The sequence below is a fragment of the Varanus komodoensis genome, unplaced genomic scaffold (genome assembly GCF_004798865.1).
Source record: "Varanus komodoensis strain SLA01 unplaced genomic scaffold, ASM479886v1 scaffold13_1, whole genome shotgun sequence".
Lineage (NCBI taxonomy): Eukaryota > Metazoa > Chordata > Lepidosauria > Squamata > Varanidae > Varanus > Varanus komodoensis.
This window is the reverse complement of record NW_025335408.1, coordinates 9,524,353-9,545,371: the sequence shown is the minus strand read 5'-3', so window position 1 is coordinate 9,545,371 and position 21,019 is coordinate 9,524,353. Positions and strand designations below refer to the sequence as shown.

Sequence of the window (21,019 nt, the reverse complement as noted above, 5' to 3'; positions counted from 1 at the left end):
TGTAACCTCTATTGATTGGCTCAAGTGGAGGCACAGAATTAAAGGTCTTTATTATTGATGTAAAAATGATTACTTCTCCACTGTTTTTATTCTGAGGAGATCCATTACTTCTTCTAAAGCACCTGTCTATAATTCTTCCCTTCCCGAGGCTAGAAAACATCTACTTCTTTGTAGTATTTTTGTATAGTTTAAGGTAGTCAATTCTTTTAGCATTTCAGATAATTGAACCTAACAGTTTTGCTTTAATATTGGCTAAATAACATTCAATTTTGGAATGAGGATGACCAATGAGGATGTGGATTATGTTGTATGTTATGAGGACCCACACTTAGGGTTGCAAATCCACCATTCCATAGTGCGCAAAGGTTGATACGTATTTACAAGCAATTTCCATGTGCTAGTTTATATACTTATTTACTTATTAGATTATATTTATATATACATAGATATATCTGGCCTGATGGGGCCTGATCCACTCAGGTACCCTGCTAAAGTAAATTCAGCGAATTACATTACTGGATGCAAATATAGAAATATTTGTTATAATGTAACTATAATAGTTTATATCTCACCATAGCAGGAAGACTATGAGCAGGTAACTTGCATGCCTGTTCAATCTGCTGTCCAGAAATGATAAATTTCAAGGCCCAGGCTCTCCTTCCAATGATTCTTTGTGCCCTTTAAATAGAGAATACCACAAGTTAGAGGAATGTGCTATGTAACGGCCATTCCACCCAGACTTCTCTCTGCCACCACATACACAAAATCAGTGCCTGGGTTGCATGGCACAGAAACCGTGGCTTATAAACCATGGCAGGTTGGTGTGTCATATGACCCCGCCACAGCTTTGTCAGGGCAGCTTCACCTCAGTGCATGAGCCACCTTGACAATCCAGGCATGTAGTGGAATGGTCACAAGCCGCCATAGGTCAAGGGAGCTGCTTGGCAAGAGTAGCAAAAACCCATGGCTGCTCTTGCTAAGCAGCTACTCAGCAAGCACAGTGCCAACCACTTTCAAAGTGTCCATGTAGCACTTGGGGGTGGTTGGCAGAGGCTTCCCATCTCCTTCCACCGTCTTACTGGCACCTTGGGAGCAATGGCAAAGGTCAGGTGACCACAGGAAGGCAGCTTTCTCTTGATCTCTGAAAAAAAGAAGACGCTTGAATGGAATCTATGGCAAGCAGTGGGAAGTGATGAGAAACCGTGGTGTTCTTGCAGTGTCCTATGGGATACCTGCAGGAAGGATGAGAGGGCCAAACCCCATGACGTGCCCAATCATCTATCAGGAACGTCATGGGGCCTCTGGTGTTTGACCCATACTGCATTCCATGTATTGTCCAAGCCCACCCAATGTCTCTGTTCAGTAGTCTACAAGTTCTCTTTATACCTGACAGTCTATTGGTATTTTATTATTTCTCTACAGGGGAAAAAGCATGATTGTTCCTATTTTGTTCATCAAGGAAGCAGCCACTACATTTTGAGCTGTGAGGAGTTTTAAGGGCGTTTAAGCACTATACTAGTCAACATGAGGGGGCTATGGAATTCTCAACCCCAGGTGTTTCCTTTGTAGCATCTAGTAGCAAGCAGGAAGGCCTATTTAACCCTTTCTCCCATGCTGATTAGTCATTAATGCCCTATAAGTAATTTATTAACCCCCCCCCACACACACACACACACAACTGGGCACTGAAACAGGGCTGAGGAAGGGCCCTGATGGAGACTTGCAGGGAAGATTCAGTAGGCATGGAAAGGATTAAGTATCCCCTTCCCCAATCTTCCCATGTAATTAAGGCTGGGAAAACCAGCAAGTTTGAGTACATTCTCTGAAAATCACTTGGAAGGTCATTTAGGCTCACTAACATGTTTGTTTTTGACCTGTTTTTAACCTTCTTGAAAGAGAAAATGCAAATTTCTGAACAGAATTTCCTATAATGTGCACTTTCTCCCATTGACTTAAGAGTGAACATGCATATTGTATTTGAAAAATGTGCATTTGAAAGTGCATGATTTAAAAAAAACCCCACACATTTAATGTGATCACAGGTTCAGAAATGTGCCAAATATTCAGAGAACTTGTGCTTCTGCTTGGGGTTGTGAACAGGGCATTTTCAAGAGATTTAAGAAGTGAAACAACATCTTCTACATCCTCTATGTGTAGGACTCCCCTAACCTATTTGTTGCCCATGTTGGTGAGCATGAGTTGGAACCTTGCATTTATTGTGATGACATTAGCTCTAAGAATGTTTCAGCACTGGCAAATCATGCAGATTAGGGATGGCATGGCATAGGTGAAGCTCAACTGGCTATTGCTAGGGGCATGAGAATCATATGGCTTACCAAAGGATTGCTCACTGGGCCAAGTGGCAGGATACTTTCAAATCCAGGAAGCTGAATCCACTTGCTGAATCTGCAACCATGCACACCTGCATCCATACAACCATGCAGCCATCCTTGTTTGCGTAGATCTGCAGTCTCTTAACGGTGGTGTCCCATCGTGCCAATGACCGAGGAGGAGAGCAGCTGCCTATTGAGAAGTCATCTTTGGAAGAACAAACAGTATTCCTCATAATGCAACAATAGTTTTATCTGGTGAATCCATCCAACATTTATTCTTGTTCCTTCGATCCTTCTGTTGAGATCAGAGGTCAAGGCACAGGTGCCACGGAGCTGGCATTGATGTGAAATCCTGTTTGTAAAACGTTGCTTCCAAAGTTATGGCTCTGTTCCGAAGAACAGCTGGGGCAGCTGGATTTAGACAGATTTGTTTCAAGATTTCTGGATTTCACATTAGTTGTTTCCTATGATATCCAAAACCTGAGCCCCCTGGGTCTGCCACAGCAATGGGCTTCAAACACTGGGTAAGTCTTGTACATGCTTTCTCTCCCCCCCGCTGCCCCCATCCAAGGCCCTAATCTCCCCAGCCTTTGTAGCCAAACAATTTATGAGCCAGAAAAACACTTCCAGGTTTTCCCATCATGTTTCATCTCAACAAATAGCAACTAAGGTAACATCACATTGCTGTGGTACTTTCAATAACGTCTGCTTAGTCCTGTGGCTGAAGTTCACTTGCTGCAGCTCAGAAACGTGGAATATATGGCACACCAAGGAGTCTCTTTCATTACCTAGTTTTTAGATTTTTAAAGCAGAATGGGAGAGTAATTGAGGACTGAAGATGGCCTTGCACAAAGGTGTTTTGTTTGTTCATTCCAGCCATTTAGTCTTCTGGGATAATTTTATCAGGCAACCAGTAGATGGCACCATCTGCATTATATTATCATGAAGAGCAGACTAACAACGAGATCTATTTTGTTCTTAAAGTTTGTTTTTTCATATCTTTTAGAATACCAAACTTGTTAGCACCTGGGAAGGTGTACAGTATTCTGCAACCAAGAGGTATTGGAGGAAAATGAGGAGGTTCCTTATATTTCTTCACGATGGTCTTTAAATTGAGCATGCAGGTTTATGGAACTCCTGGGAACAACCTGAAAACAATTCCCAATGAAAGCAATGGGAAAGATTTCAAAACACTTGTGTAGGGCGGACTCTTCTCTTCAGATATTTCCTCAATGTGTGTGTGGGGGGGCAGTATAGGTGACTGCGGCAGGGGACTTTTAACCCGCTACTTTGTTGATTCTTCTGCCTCTAGATTCTTTGTGGGATTCTTTGTCAGCTCCTTTATGAATTAACATTAAATCAGATTACATTGCATGTTTATACTGCCCAAAGCCAGAGCTCTCTGGGCGGTTTACAATATTTAAGTCACCTATCCAGATTTCAACCAGGCCTGACTCTGCTTAGCTCCCAAGCTTAGGCAGGATCAGGCACTTCAGGCTATACGGAAGCTTTACATGAGGTCTTTCTGCCCTAGGTTTTTCTTTCTCTGTCTTATTAGATGTACTGTTACACAACTACAAGAATCATAGACTTGTAGAAGGTGGCACAAAAATACAAGACCCTTTCATTCCCACTCATTCTGCCGCTTGGAGATAATGCATCAGTTTATTTGCTGTAAAAACAGCTGGAGGAATTGTTTGGAAACACTGGGGAGGTCCTGGAGAATGACGATGCCGTGGAAAGCACCCACAAACTGCCATGAGTAAGGAATCACAAACACACAATAAATGCCTTGTAGAGAGAAGCTCCATGTGGTTGCCTTGAAATCACATGGCTTGGAATGCCTGAACTAGACTTTAGTCATGCCTAACTTAAATTCCATTTGTTTCTATTTGACTTCATTTTCCACCAAATATTGTTGGATTGTGCCCAGTAATCTTTTCATTAGCATTGACACATAGCTAATTCCAGTGAGTTCTTACTATTGACCATAATGTATATGTATTTTTCTACTATAAAGCTTTAAATACATTATGACACATAATTTAATCTAGAATATTTGTCACCATGGGCTTCTGAAAATGTTGTAGCAGAATCTGCTGTATTCTTTCAATATTTTTATCTATTATTCTGTCACCACTAGCAGAAAGTCTGGTAAGTATAACAAAAAAGTCTACTCACACTTTCTCCTTTATGTAGAAATCTATTAATCTCAACAGGCAAAGCCAATTAAACTCCTTCGATAAGATTCTGCTTCTTTTAAGCTGGTACAACTGAAAGACATATCATTAAAAGATAAAGAGGTAATACAGGATTATAATACAATTAAAATAAAATAAGTAGATTTAAGTTCAGTAATACGATAAAACTTGATAACTCTTTCTAAAGGAATGAACTATGTGCCAGAAATACTTTGGTCTCCAGCCAGCTAAAGTTAGTCAAGCTGTAACCTTTTTGGACCCATGAGGTTTCCCTTAGTCTGGTTGGGCTATGTTGGGAGTTGTAGGGCTTTTTACTGTTTACACATGCATGCAATTGTGCCTTAACTCAAGTTAGTCCAGAAAAGGATATCAGGGTTAGTATTTTTTCCTGGCAGGGCCCCTGTGCAAAAATTCAGCAGATGCAGTTTTCTTCAATATGAAGATTCTGTGACAGGAAGAGCAAAGGAGACCTGAATCAAAATGTTGCCATGCGAAGTGCTGCTGCTGAGGAGCCCAGTGCCAGCCACACCATCTTTCAGGATATTCCATTCCCCACCAGTTTTCAGCACTGTCCCAAGTCACTCAGCATTCTGTAGTCAGCTTTCCTGCAAATGGCAAAAAGGAATTGTTTCCTCCTCTTGTATTTACCCAGATGGTTTTTGGCCTTCAGATAGATTAATCAATGTGTCAGAAACATTTCTAACATATTTTCTTAAAGTCTCAGCTACCAAAAGTGCATTATGTCTGCCAGGTTTAATGGTAGCAAATGTTTTAGGATAAACTGCTATAGTATACCCTTTGAGTATGTTTAGGCAAAGTATTTTATTTTCTTAGATGTATAGCTCAGGTCAAAAAGTATTACAAAAGAAATACTTCTGAACTCATTAGCAAAAGACATCAGTCAAATTAGGAAGCTATCTAATTTGTGTGATTACCACTCATTCCAAGAAGCCAATTCCAAGCTGAATACCCCTCCTCCCTTCCCATCCAAAAGGAATTAGCTCCACCCTCAGGAAGGTTCCTGCAGCTTATGGAATGATGCCAGATTGTGGGAATGATGGATGATACTCAATTTGTTTGCTTTTTTGATTTGACAGAACTGGGTATATTACATTGCTTCCCCTCTGGCCTTGCCTGTTCAACATTGTTTCCTCCAGAACCTGAGGTGGTCTGGTTCTCACCAGCCGCTTCACTTATCTTAGGTCATGGTGGCCTTAGCATTCATGGCTAAGAATTCTGACCCTGCCTCTTCTTCCAGTTCATTTTCAGACCCTGAAGTAACTGCTTTGGAATACTGTATTTGAGGAAAAGTGGGCCCAGTCCCTTTGATCTCTACAGCTATGTTTGACTGGTATACCAACTGTGGCAGGTATACCAGCTACAGGCATTCCTAGACAGGAACCATCTGGCCACAGTGATCCATGCACTGTTGCAATGTGTTTTATATGTAACTGTCTGTAAGACTGGCCTAGAGACTGCAGCTAATGCAAAACAGTAGGATACTGAGCAGATCATCTTACTAGAGACATCCTGCATCAGTTCTGAGGAAGTTGCAATGGCTGCCAACAAGCTACTGAGCCATGTTTAAGGTACTCTGTTGATATGTAAAGCCTTATGTAGGTTAGGCCCTGCTTACCTCATGTGCTTGCCCCAGTGTTCAGATTGAGTGTAGAGACCTTCTTGAAAGCAATGCATTTTCCTATACTTTGATAGGTGGCCACCTTATAGATTAGCATTCTCCGTATAGGTACCCTGACTATAGAAACACTCCATATATGGATGGCACCAACTCTTGGTACTAGTTCAAGACCTATATGTTTATCCAGACTTTTGACTGATTTTTCTCTCTTTTTCTTTTGTACAGCATTCAAACAGTTAAATTGTTACTGTTTGTCCTTGTTTGACTGAATCTTGTTATTTTAATGCCATCTTGTTTTTACTTAGGTTATTCTTTGTACTCTGCTTTGGGATTATTTGATAATGAAAAGCAGCTAGGAAATTTCTTAAAAGAATAAATCATTTGCTGCTGCATAATGCATGCCATGTTCCTGGTTGAATTGTACTGGGGAATGCTCAGCTAGTGAGTTGTCATTCCTTCTTGAGGAATATGGAAGAATTTTTAGACAGACTACAGGATAACATATTGGAATATCTTGAGAAACAAACAAAAATAGCTGTACAGAAGGTATAAAATGGTTCTTTGACTGGGAAGTTCACTACATAGCCTTGAAATCCACTACCTCCATTACCACCAGCAAACTGTCTTTGCTACACTTTCTGTCTGTATAAAAAGAAACCGTCTGACATTTAAAATACATCACGTAGCCATGTTGGTCTATGAAAAAAATCCCAAAGTCTGTGTGATATGGTCATGCTTTCATTAGGATTGACTAGAATATATAAAGAATATTGTGTGCAAGCCTGTAAGTTCTCCAGAAGTTTTCTTCAGGCTGGTTATTAAACAAAATGTGAGGCAGAGTCGGAAAAAAGACTGAGGGGTCATAGTTCACCTAAATTCTGCAATTTGTCAGCGGGAGGGAGTACAGATGTGTTTGGACTAGCCTTGGAGTTTCAGCCTTGGATAACAGGATGTATGAAAATGAACTCCAGTAGGTTTTCTCTACTTTTCACAGCAGACGTGTTTCTGAAAAGATATGGCCCTGGGTCAGTTAGAACTCAAGACTTGGAGGGGAAAGAGGGTGAAACCAGAAGTGTGGATAAATGTGTTTAGTTTTTAAGACAAATTGAAGGGAAGGAACTAGACTGAACTGTCTAAAACATTAGTTTGCTCCCATGATTAGTGGCACTTTTAGCACACCTGCTGGGACACCCGAGCAGGGACTCCTAGGAGTGGAGTCACCATCACCCTCTTGCAACATATCTTAAGGGCTAAATCCATGTCTAAATGCCACCTGAGCCTGAAGCTAACAAAGATCTGTAGCAAGGGCATGCATGTGGGTGTGTTGGGGGGTGTTTTGTTGTTAGAAGCCATGGAACGAGGGGGGAGCTGTCCAGCTTATCTTTTACAGGGAGCTGGAAGATGCCTGCTTGAGCTACAAGTTATGCAAGTGAAGAACCCTGCTATAGTTCAGGAACACTTTGGATGATTGGGCAGGGCCATGGCTCAGTGACAAGCACAGAAAGCTCCATTAGTGGTCTCTCCAGTTAGAAATCTCTCTTGCAATGAGGCTGTGAAACACCTTTATTTGAGGCTCTTCAGCGCCATAGATAGTCTGAGCAAGGTGGTGCTGACAAGGTCCTGGAGTACTGAACTGCCTTCATCCAAAATCCAGATGCCATTTCAGAGCAGCTTTGGGGGGTTGGATGGATGAGGTCCAAGTCAACAGGGTGAGACCAGAAGGCCAGTATATTTTACCTGCATACTTTTACTGCCATTAATTAAATCTTATGAGAGACATTTTGACCTTTTGGAAAGGAGGAACATTATAGCTGACTGGGGGAAAGAGGGCCTGCAAGACTGTTTTGAGACCTCATGCTGGCAGGATTGGTTCCTTTGGCATCCCTGGCCTAGTTCAACCTCCCTCACTCTGATGGCTTCCAAATGTTTTAACTGCCACTCCCATAAACTTGAGTCATCAGTCAATGGTTAGGAAGGATGGGAGGTGTTGTTCAAAACATCAAGAGTGCATGCGGTAAGAAAAGGCTTCTCCAGTCTGTTGGTATTAAACCATTAGTCATCAGTTGTAGGGCAAAGCTTGATAGGCCCTTCTGATGAATGTATAATAAAATAAATGAAGCCCAGAGTGAAGTGATCTGTCCTTGCCTAAGCAGAGATTTGTGGAAACATAGAAACAGAACGAGTCAGTAGGGGTCTCCCAGGCCATCTAGTCTGACCTCTGGCCCCAGCTGGCTTTGCTCACGACATGCCCACCATGTCCACGTCCAGCCTAGCTTTTAACACCCGCACCGATGGGGCCTCAACGACCTCTCGTGGAAGCCCATTCCACACCCTCGGGGTCCTGACTGTCAGGAAGTGCTTCCTGGCATCCAAATGGAACCCTGGCTCCCTTAGCTTTGCTCCATTGGAGCGCGTCCTGCCTTCCTCTGCAGGGGAGAACAGGTCTCTGCCCATCTCCATGTGACATCCCCTCACATACCTGTATGTCGCCAACATATCCCCTCTGAGTCTCCTCTTCTTCAGGCTGAAGAGACCCAGTTCCCTCAGTCTCGCCTCATACGGCATCCCCTGCAAACCGGCCACCAACCTTGTGGCCCTACACTGCACTGACTCCAACCTGGCTATATCCTTTCTGTAATGAGGGGCTCAAAACTGAGCACAATACTCCAGTTGTGGGTGTACCAGAGTCGTATAGAGTGGTAATAATACCTCTCTCGATCTAGAAGCCACACTTCTGGCTATGCAACCAAGGGTGGCATTCGCCCTCTTGACCACCGCATCACACTGCTGACTCACGTTTAGCCTGCAGTCAACCAGTACCCCGAGGTCCCTTTCACAAGTGCTGCTTTCCAGCCACTTGTCACCTAGCCTGTACTTATGACACCTATCCTATGCCCCAAGTGCAAGACCTTGCACATATCCACATTGAATGCCATCTTGTTGTCTCCTGCCTACTTCCATAGTCTGTCCAGATCCTTTTGGAACCGGCTCCTCAGTTGTGGCCACTGCTCCTGTTTTAATGTCATCTGTGAATCTGATCAGCAGACTGTTCACCCCTTCTTCCATGTCATTTATGAAAAGATTAAACAGGATCGGCCCTAGGACAGAGCCCTGGGGGACCCCACTTGTCACTGGCCGCCATCCCGATGATTCCCCACTAATGGTTACCCTCTGCTTTCAGTTAGTCAATCATGCCCTAATCAACTGGACAGTGCTTTGATGTATTTGTCAAAGGCCTTGCTGAAATCCAGGTATACCACATCCACTGCATCCCCTCCATCCAGCCATCTTGAAACCTTGCTGTAGAATTCCACAAGATTTGTCTGGCAGGACCTGTTTTTGTGGAAGCCGTGTTGTGTGGCTGTCAGCCTCCCTTCCCTATCTAGCATCACTAGATCTCTCTCTATTATGAGCCTTTCCATTATTTTTCCTACAATGGACATAAGGCTAACATATCTGTAATTCCCCATGTCCCTTCTATTACCCTTTTTGAAAATTGGGACCACTGATGCCACCCTCCAGTCCTCTGGAACTTCACCTGTTCTCCATGAGGCCTCAAAAATGGTGGCCAGCGGGTGTGAGAGAACCCCTGCCAACTCTCGGGTGTACCCTGTCAGGGCCTGGAGCCATTGTAATGTCCCATGCCCTAAGGAGCCCCTCGACTTCAGGGGGGGGTGACTCTAATCTGTGTCCCTAAGTCCCCAGCCTCATCTAATCTCCTATGAGGATATCCCCCATCCTGCTTTGGGGAGAACACAGAGGCAAAATAGTCATTTAGCATCTGTGCCTGTTCCCTCGTATCAGTCACTGAAAGAAGCCCTTTTTGTTGCTCTTGATATTCTTGGCAAGTCTCAGTTCGTAATCAGCCTTAAGCCTTGCGAAGAATCCTTCTGCAACAGGCCTCCTCCTCCCGGTATACCCTTTTGTCTATTTGCCCCAGTACCCATTTCCTAGAGGTTCCTTTTTTGTCTAATCCCTCTAACCACCTCCTTTCACATCCATGGCGGTGCTCTCTTCCACCTCCCCACCTTACTAACTAAAGGTATCGTCAAGGCTTGCACCTCCAAAACCTCCCTTTTGAGTGCCATCCACCCCTCCTCAACTCGCTCACCTTCCAGTAACCTATCCCAGGAGAGTTTCCCCAGTCTGGCCTTCAGTTGGCCAAAGTTGAAGTCCCAGCTCGAAGTCCCAGCTTCTAGTGCTCGACCTGCTGCACGTCCCCAGTCCCCTGATCTCAAAGCAAAGGATGGAGTGATCACTCGCATCCAGAACTCCCCTAATTTGTACTTCATCAGCTCCTCTCTATTGGTTAAGACCAAGTCAAGGATGTCCCCCCCCCCCATCGCCTCTTGGACCCTCTGTGTGAAAAACCCTCCCTCTATAGCTTCTAGGAAGTAACTTGACTTGGCTGTCACCACTGAGTGAGTCTCCCAACTAATATCCGGGAGATTGAAATCTCCCATAATTACTGTGTCTCTCCCCCAAGATATCCTTAGAATCTGGCCTGCCAGGACATCATCCAGGGTCTCAAGTTGACCTGGAGGGCGATAACATACCCCCACTGTCAGGTCTCTTTCCCTGTCAAAACCCCCAAGTTTCACCCAGACTGCCTCTACCAAATCCCCATCTGTGCTACATTCTATCTCACTGCATCCTATCCCTTCCCTGACATATAAAGCCACGCCCCCCACCTCTTTCCCTTCCTGTCCTTTCTAAAAAGGTGATACCTATGTTCACATTCCAGACTTGCCTTTCATCCCACCAAGTTTCTGTGATTCCCACCAGGTCATACCCTCCTATTCCCAGGAGAGCTTCAAGCTCCTCCTAGCATTGGTGTACATGCATCTCAACTCTTTCCCGCTTCCTTTCCTTGGAGTTCCCAGCCTCCTCCTTCCTTCCATCCTCCCTGATACCTGGCCCCTCTCTGTAGGAGTCCTGTCAGACCCTGCAGTACCTCTAAAACTCTGCTCCCAGAGCCCTGATCCTCTCCCCACACTTGTTCAGTGCAGACATGTTTCTGGGGGGCCTGAACCCCCCCGCTCAGTTTAAAGTCTTCTGGATGAAGCTCGCTAGAGCATCTCCAAAGGACCTTTTCCCCATCCTCGTGAGGTGTAACCTGTCCCATGCAGGAGTCCATTGGCAAGAAACCAAGTGCCGTGGTCGAGGAACCCAAAGCGTTCCTTCTGGCACCACATCCTAAGCCAGTCGGTCACCTTGGAGACCCTCCTGTCCCAAATCCACAGACCGGCAAGATTGATGAGAAGGCCACTTGGGCCTTCAGCTCCCTGAGTTTCTTCCCCAAGGCCTCAAAGTCCCTGGTGGTCCCAACCACACCCTGCCTGGCCACATCGTTTGTGCCCACATGGATCACCAGGAGCGGCTGGTGACCCCCAGAGCGAACAAGATGCTCCACTCTGTCCTTCACATGCTGGATGCGTGTGCCCGGCAGGCAGCAAACCTCCCTTGTCTCCAGGTTGGGGCGGCACACTGCCACCTCAGTGCCCCTCAGCAGGGAGTCCCCAACAACAATCACCCGCTGCCATACCTTCCCGGTGGTGGTGGTGGGTGGCTGTGCCCTGGCCCTCGCCTCTCCTGCAGTGGCCCCCTTGTCACATGTGGTCCCAGGCTGGGGGTCCTGCTGGTCCCCCAAGGCCTCATCAGCCCCAGCCTCCCCAAGCGAAGAGAACCTGTTTCCCAGCTCCAGATTGGTCACATGCCTCCATGTCTCCCCGGCTGCTGCTCCTGTGGCCTCTCCCTCAACCCTCTGTTCAGAGGGGGGCTGCTCCCGGGGGGCCTGGAGAGCTCTCTCGCCCTCAGGCACCTCAACTCCTCCTCTAGCAGGACCACCAGCTTACACCGAGGGCAAGTGTAACCCTGCCTCTCCTGGGAGAGAAGGGTGAACATGTCACAGCTGTCGCAGTGGACAGCAACACCCGTGACTCCCACCAAGGCCATCTCCTGGTCTGCCATTGGGAACTCTTCCAAGACTCTACCTTGGTCCCCTGCCTTGTCTGTCCTGCAGTACCCCTCACTCGGCCAGTTCTCCCAGACAAAAGCCCACACACACACACACACACAAGGATAAAATAAAATTTCAGTTGGAACTTGTGTTTGAAATCACATCTTTTTAAAGAAAAGCATTACTCAGAATTTTCTATGAAAACAGCTTTTATTGTGCAGATTGTAGCCTTGGATGTTGAACATGCAGAATAAAAAATGTGACTTATTATACCTTGTAAGCATACAATAGCTATGTAAATATCCTGGATCAGCTATTTATTTGCATTTGGGAACTCCTTCTGAATACACAATTTAAACGCAATAGATTTCAAAGTGATTTTCCTTATGTAAAGATAAAATATATCTCGTTTACATTCTCACCAAATGTGCATTGCAATACTGCAAAATATATATCTAACAGTACACTCTCAGTTATGTACATAGTAAAAACATAAAACTATAGCCAGACCAGTGTTTTTTCAACGTAAAAAGAGAGAAAAATGTTTAGTTGCTGGGTTTGCAATGTATGTGCCAACAACAAAGACACGCCCCATCCACAGAAGTTCCATTTTCATGTTTGAAGGCCTGCTAGTGTTGGGGGAACCACTTAGAATTACTGAAAATTGCCATTTTGTCATTGGCTTCAGTAGTGACTTGCACCCTGAGTAAAGCAGATCCTGTGGGCAATACCCCACTTCATTTTCCCTTTTCAACTTTGCAAGGTTTCTCTGGACACTGAATACAGCCTAGCTCCTTTTGAGCAACATGTGTGGAACTGCACAGAAGCCTCCCGTTACATACTTAGTGACTAGGGCTAAATTGGTCAGGGCAACTACTATGTCTCTTACAAATGATAAAATGTTAATTTTTAGCATTTTTCAGGCATGGGCCCACACAACTGGGATTGTGAGCATAATGTTGCTAAGGGTCAGTACACCCAACCTGCACCCACCAAGTTTTCTGTCTCTCCCAGTTTTATATTATTTTTAAAATTTAAAAAAAAAAAAACCAACCCCCCCCCCCCCCAGGAAGTTGACTTGCTGCAAAGCAAAGTGCTGCCTTCCAACACCATCTTTATTTGGGTTCAGAGGGACAGCTGAGTATTTTGGCTCCCCCTCCCCCTCCCTCATCCTTAGTTTCTTAGGGAATTTGTTTTTCTTTTATCCTCACCAGTTTGGCTTCGGGGAATTTAGTGTTCTGTGACCAGCTACACCAAACCCAGCAGCCATTTTGTGAATGGGCAAGATGCCCTCATGACAGCCACTCGTGAGCCCACTCGTGACACATTCACAAAATTGCAAAGGTACCTAGAGGAGAAATAGGATAATGGTAAAATGTTAGGACAGCACGTCACCTTCCTCGGGTTCACGGCTTTTATGGCCTTATTGCTGTTTCCTTGCTTGAGTAAAGGCAGTCAAGAGCAGATAGTAATTAAAAGACAAGGTGGGAGAAATGCTATTAAACTAAGACTTTCAAAAAAGTTTTGGAAGGGGGAAGCAGGTGCTTCTTGTCTTGGAAACTACATTCCATGCTGCACCCTAAATACTGTAATTAAATATACTTGTTGGAGAAAGAATTAAATTTCTCCAGCAGTAAAGTATTACTGCTTGAGTATTGGAAAAATGACAGTGAATAAATGTGCATATGATACCTGCAGACCAATATAGGGGAATAGTTTGTCCCCAACCAAAAAGCATCAGATTATGGAAGGATGAATGGATCTTTTGCAACAACTGTCCATTTATTTTGCAATGAAATGGTCACCCAGAAATCCCTTGGAAACAGTGGATTAGGGGTGCCATTTCAAAAATCAGTGTGATTCGCAGCCCAGGCCATCTTGACCTCATTTGTGCAATTTATGCAAGCAGCTTGTAACAATGATAAGCTGTTCAATTAAGAAAGGAATCCAAGGCTGATCTCCAATAAGCACTAGGCTGGCAACAGAAGTCGCCTATCAGTCACAACGTGGGCAGTGCTGCTGGTGGACTAAGGCTACAATCCTTTGCACACTTACTAGGAGTCTGGCCTTACTGTGTCCTACTTCAGGCAGCACTATCTGGGGTGAAGGTGGCAAGAAGAAACCTGACTGCTTCAAAGGCTGACCATGCTGGAATTCGTGGTGAAAGGTGGCACCATTCAAACTTCACTTCAGGCTGCCAAGGATCGTGGGTGGCACTGATCCCTTTGAACTGCATGGGATCAACGTCTGAGTACACATGCATAGGATTGTACTGTTAAGTGTCCTATTAAAGTAAAACAGGCTTAAAGCAATTCTACAGTAAGAAGAATTATGCAAGGAATTCTCAGGTGACAGGTGGGCTGTACCTGAAAGTCACTACAGGTTTTGTGCTAAAGATTCAAACAAGTCCTCCCTGGGATTGATCCCAGCAAGAGCAAGCTCAGGCCTTGAAATTCCTCAGTTTAAATTCATAAGAAGGCTTATCCCAGCTAACATAACCTCACAGCTACTTTTTGAAAAAAGCAACAAACAGATTCAGGCAAATCAAGGATGGTTCTTTCTCAGCATGGTTCATCGCAGAGAGCCCCTAATCAGGTCACAGCATGAAATAATGTTGCAAATGCTTTATTTCTGTATATTTTTCAGTCAGTTTCACACAAATTACCTCCATGAAGGCTTCCTGATTGATGCATACAGCTCGCTGAGGAGTGGAAAAAAGGGAATTGCCATGTAGGGCTGCTAAAGCCACTCTTCTCGTGGTGGATTAGTGCGAAATAAGCAAAGCGTGAATGTACTGGCAGCATGCTGACCTTGGCTGACGAGGGAATTTTAATGCTGCCCCTCATAAAACCACCAAACCAAACCACCCTTAAAACCCCAGTTCATAGCTGGAAAACTCTGCATTCACTGGACACATCTTGACATGTTTCCCCTGCAAAAAGAACAGTTGATCCTCCACAGTGATATTTCCTTGTCTGCTTTGCTCAGTGTTGCTGCAGTGAATATGGTATCCCTGCCTAAATCTTAGCTTGGGGATGAAGCATCATATAAATGGGACGATGTTGTAGGAGCTCTGCAGATGCAAGTGCTTTTGAACTTGACCCAAAGTCCAGAAAATGTGTTTGCAACACAGTTTTGGCTTGAATGTTGAGCCTGAATACTGGAATCCATGGTCTGGTGATGACATGTTCATTTTGCATTTATAGGAGGCTTTATGGTCCATTCTTGGCACATCCAGTAAGGGGGATCTAAAGAAGAAGTGGAAGAACTCTACAGGGAGATCCAGGAAGTCCTAGAGCCACCCATCAGAAGTTCGTGATACAGGGTTAGATGAATGATGTGACATTTTTTAAAGTATTAAGGCAGTGCCTTCCGTATACCTTTTATTGATATAAAGATCTGCAAGTCATCTCTCAGTGGGGACAAAAAAACAGGAAAGAAGAAGCCAGGTTGTAGCTTTCTGAGGATGTGCAATGTTGTCCAAGTTGAAGGCTTTGGATTTCTCTCTCTTTCTCTCTCTCTCTCTCGTCAAGCATATATATTAGTTATTTACTTAGATCTAGCTGTGTGTAGCAGTTAGATATTGTCCACTACAGGAAAGAGCTACAGTCGAACACAATACATTTGAAAAAGAACATTCTTTAAAAATCTGCCAGCTTATCATGTCCATTATGCTGAAATAGCTTTAGACCCCATTTGCTCACAGTAAAATGAAAAGCAGTGTTATAGTGCTGGAAAGATTTTTGCTTTTGGCAGTTCTTTATTATATTGTTGAGAATTTAATTTGCAACAAATGAATGGAAGGGGTAAGCAGAATATGTCGGTTTGCCAAAGGGTCAGCAAAATAATAGGCAGATAGGAATGGGAAAGCAGCAAATTTTAGTGTGTGTGTGTTTATAAAGCTAACTGAACTCCCTCCTGAAAACAGTGAGCAATATAAATCCAGGAAGGATTACGTAGTAAGAAAGTTTTAGTAAGCAATTCTTTGCTGCATTCAAGTTGGACTTGATTGCTTCAATAACTGATACTGTTGAATGCCGGTCACTTCGTTCATCATTGAGACTGGCACCAAAAAATGGCAGGGGGGAAGAGAAGACCCACTCTGTGTACTCCTTGAAATGTCAGTTACACATCCTTCTGTACTGTTGCTCTTATAGAGCTGAACATTTTGCCAACAGCCTCATAGAACGGGTCACAGAAGGTGTGGATACAGATAGAATAAACTCGGCCGATGCACTGAATCTCAATCAAGTAGCTCCGGATGCAGGGCACCACTGCCCAGATGTGGAGGAATGACAAAATGGCAAAGTAGATGCCCCAGATGAGAGCCATGGGAATGCCAAAGATTGCAGACAGTAAGCGGTAAAACCAGTATTTTGTCACAGTGAAAGTGGTGAAGCTGGCTTTCCAGACCCCGTCAAAGCTGTGGGTTCCCTGGGGTTCAGCAATCACATCTTCAAAATCAATCTGCAAACAAAGGAGAGCATAAAGTGAGAAGTAAGGCCACAATGGACAATCACAGCTACACATTTTCAAACCACCCATCTGGAAAAAATTGAACCATTTTTGAAGGCCAGGATGTATCAGCCATGTTATCTAATATCCAGAGTAACCTGTATGAATCAATGCTCATGTCTGAAAGACGGCAGAAGAGATGGGAGTCAACTATCTTCCTGGTATGTCTTAGCACAAGTAGTGAAAATACAGGAAGCTCATTTGCTTTTTCAGTTGCTACAGTTTCAGCTATAAACAAGCCATACCTCAAGCAAAGGGTATAACTGGTATCAAACATTACGTAATTTCTGTACCAAACAACACTTTTGACTATGTTCATTCTCTCTGTTCTTGTGTTGTCCTCCAGATATTTTGGCCTACAGCTTCCATCAGTTCTAGCCAGCACAGTCAATGTTGAGGGATGATAGGAACTGTAGGTCAAACATTCTGAAGGACACAAGTTTCCTACCCATTTTAGAGTTGTGCGTGTTGTTGTGAAGGGGAATGTTTTTTTTATGGAATTGAAATTACGCTGAATAACTTGTGAAGCAGCATGTAAATGTAGGCACTCAAAGTATTGTGTATGATTCATATCTTTTGTGGAAGTGCTAATGTGTACTCTTATGAAATGTTGGAGTCCTTGCACCTGTTCTTGGCTTTCCAAGCGTGGATTGGAGCTTGATGGTAAGTAATATGTAGTTTTGCCACTAAGAAGAAATATTCTCTCCTTTGTACTTTAGGGGTTTGGGTCTTTATGAAAGAAAAACATGTTATCCAAGGAAATACATAATTCATCATCTGAGGGAGAAAAGCCAAAATATCTAGGACGATTGTCATAACATTTCCATAAGAAAATTACCAGAAACAAGTTGAGACAAAATAGTTCATCCACACACCACATGAATGTATTTTTGATATAATCCACAGCACAGGATATTTATTGCAGCCAAAATAACCAAAGATCGGAGGTATTTCAGGTTTACAGGAAAAGGAGAACAGAGAAGTTTGGATCAATGAACTGTATGTTGCTTTTGGGTGCACACTATGATTCCCCTGCTTCCTTTCCACAGCAGGTCCTCAGCCCCCGCACCCCCCCAAAAAAACCCTTTCTCCTGACAGATGGGAAGGACCCTCTAGAATAGTCCATCCCTGCCCCAGTGCCCTCCAGAGGTTTTCAGCATAACCAATGGTGAAGAATGCTTGGAATTGTAATCCAGAATATTTCAAAAACACCATGTTGGAGAAGGATGCTGTAGAACAGCCTTCCCCAACCTTGTGCCTTCCGGACACTTTTGGATTGCAACACGCAGAGTCAATGGCCCTGCTAGATGGGAATTCTGGGAGTTGTGGTCCAAATGCCTCTGAAGGTCACCAGGTTGGGGAAGGATGCTGCAGACGATGTGCAACAGATCCCAGAGATCTGTAGCTAAAAGATCCACTGGATGGAAACTGGTGACCTGTCACCTGCACACAAAAGGCAAGTCAATCATCTTCATTCTCAATGTATTTTAAAGTTATGCAACTCAACTTTATGGAACCTGTCACCTTTTGAAACCTTCACATGTGCACAGCAGATCGTAACCCCCTTGTCTGCCCCACATCGTCTACTGTGTACCACAACCCTGATTGCATGCATGCTCTAATATGCATTACAGGACATATGAGTGCCGATTGACTGATCTAGTCCTTTTCTGAGAGGCAAAGAAGGGGCAATCTGGCATACACACTGCCTCACACATGCCATTCCCTTCGCAGCAGATGGTGTGCATACCATACCCCAAAACTACCTAGAGGATTTCTAGTAGTCCTGATTGCAGGAATTCACTCCTCTCAAAACCAAGCCTTTTTGAAATCAGGACATGTTTCAAACACTCACAAGATCAAGAATCATGTTTGATTCCTGGAAAGTGGCTGAAGGCAGTCACCTCATGGTGGTTAGGCAGAAGGATGGAGGATCATCCACCTTGTGTTCCCAAACCAAGGGTTTTTATTAGGCCCAGCAATAGGGTTAGAGATTGTGCGGCCCTAACTTCCATCAGTCCTAGTCCTCATTGCCAAGAATGAGGGATGATGGGAACTGCAGCGTAAGAACATCTGGATGGCCACAGATTTCTCATTCCTACCCTGTAAGGGCAATCCCAAATAGAATGCGTTAGAATCACGACTACACTGCAGCTTGAGAACTGGGTCTCCATACCCAGTGCCTTTGCCAAGCCACCAACAAGCAACCACTGCGCTTTTCCAATCAAATGGGTGGCTCCCGAAGGGTTCTGCTTGCAGTTTTTCTGTTTCACAAAGAAAGTCCTGAAAGGAACTAAATGGCCTGTTTGTCCTGGAATTAGGGACAGCAGGCTAAATATGGTTTGCTTGCCTTAGAATTATTTAACTGCTATATTTTCCTCTTTAAGCACAACACTCTACAATAAGGTCCGATATCTTGGCAGCTATTTCAGAACAGCATTCGATTGCTACTGCAACAGTCCTTATTTCTTCTGAGCATTCTATTCTACAAATATTTGATGAATATGTTTTCAGGAGAAACAACCACATGGCTTCAATGGGGCCTTTTCATGGGTAAATGGATGTAAGATTGTAAACCTATCACGGAAACCTGTAGAGAAAATTGGGGGGACTCTTCACAGTTGTACACTTGTTGGGTTTACAACCATTCAAATTCAACATGATCAGTGATGAAGAATACAGACATTACATTTTTGGAAGTTTTAAAAACGTTTAATGTAGAGAACACATTGCAAGAATAACCCTAATTCTGTGGTGAGCCTGGAAGGAAAAATACACTCCAGTTATTTATTTCCACTGGCAATTTGCTAGTGCCAAATGGTTTATACTCTCAATTCCATATAAAAGATGATGAATACTTTTTTGTAGCACACTGGCTCGTAAAACACCTTGATTAATTTAAAAGATGCAAGTTAACCCAAAACCTAGATGGTTCATTCTTCAAATAAAAGCAGCCCTTTCTTGATGTGTTTGACAGTACTTGAGTTCAAATAGACTTGTTAACAATGTTGAGAAAATGCTGTTTAGGACTGCATGAAAAATGCACTATCCATGGGGAAAAATCAAACAAATCATACTTCCCAGGTGACAAGAAGATTCACAAAGAAAGCCCAAAGTTTCAGAGTTTAAAATTTAGTATTTTTCTTGGTAATACATTGCAAAGGAAACTGTTGAGCTTCTTTTTATATTACAACATGGATACCCAAGTTACTGGGATATCATAGTTATTCAACTACTTATTCAATAGTGTTTGTTTGTTTGTTTGTTTGTTTGTTTATTTATTTATTTATTTATTTATTTATTTAAAACATGTCTATGCCGCCCCCATTGCAACAAAGCCTCGGGGCAGCTCACAAAGGATACATAGATACATAAATAATAACAATATAACTTTAAAAAAGTTTAAAAATCCCTGGTGCATTCTTGGCTAAAAATTTAAAATCCTATTAATTCAAATAATTTAACAATTAAAATAAGTTTTAAATAAAAGGGTCTTAGCCTGGCGCCAAAAAACAAATAACGATGGCGCCAGGCGGACCTCTCTGGGGAGCACATTCCATAGATGGGGCGCCACCACAGAGAAAGCCCTCTAATATCATTCACAGAGGGTTCCCGGAGAAGGGCATCCATTGCTGCTCTCAAGGGGCAGGAGGGCATATATGGGCACAAGCGTTCCTTTAGATATCCAGGTCCCAAGCCGTTGAGGGCTTTATAGGTCATCAACAACACCTTGAATTGGGCCCGGACTTCAACTGGGAGCCAGTGGAGCTGACGGAGAACTTGGGTTATATGAGAACAACGCCCAGTTCCCGTCAGCAACCTGGCAGCTCTGTTCTGCACCAACTGAAGTATCCGGACCGTCTTCAAGGGTAGCCCCACGTAGAGTGCGTTACAGAAATCTAATCGGGAAGTTACCAGCGCGTGTGCCACTGTCACCAGGCAGTCATTCTCCAGGAAGGAGATGTATCAGCAGCTGATGTATCAGCCGAAGCTGAAGGAAGGCGCTCCTCGCCACCGCCATCACCTGAGCTTCTAGAGACAGCTCAGGGTCAAGGAGCACTCCTAAGCTGCGAACCCTGTCCCTCAGAGGGAGTGCAACCCCATTTAGGACAAGGCCCAAGTCCCCCGTCCTGAGGCCCAAGCCACCAACCAACAGGACCTCCATCTTGTCTGGATTGAGCTTCAGTTCAATAGTATGATATTTTGTCACTGTAATTATCAGTTGTTAGTATTTATGTTATATTGCAGAATATTAGACAAGGATATTGGCAATTATAGTGTTGAATCTAAATTGATATAATTTACAGAAAAAAATTGAAACTCACAGGTTATAAAACTTGAATGTTTCCTAGAGGTTAGGAATATATGTAGA

At 43.8% G+C, this 21,019-nt stretch overlaps 1 protein-coding gene and 1 long non-coding RNA gene across 3 annotated transcripts in view; both read right to left on the bottom strand.

Moving 5' to 3' along the window:
- Window positions 1-572: 572 nt before the first annotated feature.
- Window positions 573-5,035, bottom strand: LOC123019816. The gene is made up of 4 exons (XR_006413959.1): window positions 5,005-5,035; window positions 4,515-4,606; window positions 2,337-2,538; window positions 573-678 (listed from the first exon to the last, which is right to left on the bottom strand). It is a non-coding gene; the product is annotated as an uncharacterized LOC123019816 (long non-coding RNA).
- A 7,288-nt stretch (window positions 5,036-12,323) lies between these two features.
- The window catches only part of CAV1 (caveolin 1), a 34,817-nt gene continuing 26,121 nt past the window's right edge, over window positions 12,324-21,019 (bottom strand). For both annotated transcript variants that reach the window (XM_044423057.1, XM_044423058.1), the window contains exon 3: window positions 12,324-16,599. In XM_044423057.1, coding sequence (XP_044278992.1) covers window positions 16,258-16,599 — 342 coding nt within the window. In that variant the 3' untranslated portion in view covers window positions 12,324-16,257. The remainder of the gene's footprint in view (window positions 16,600-21,019) is intronic.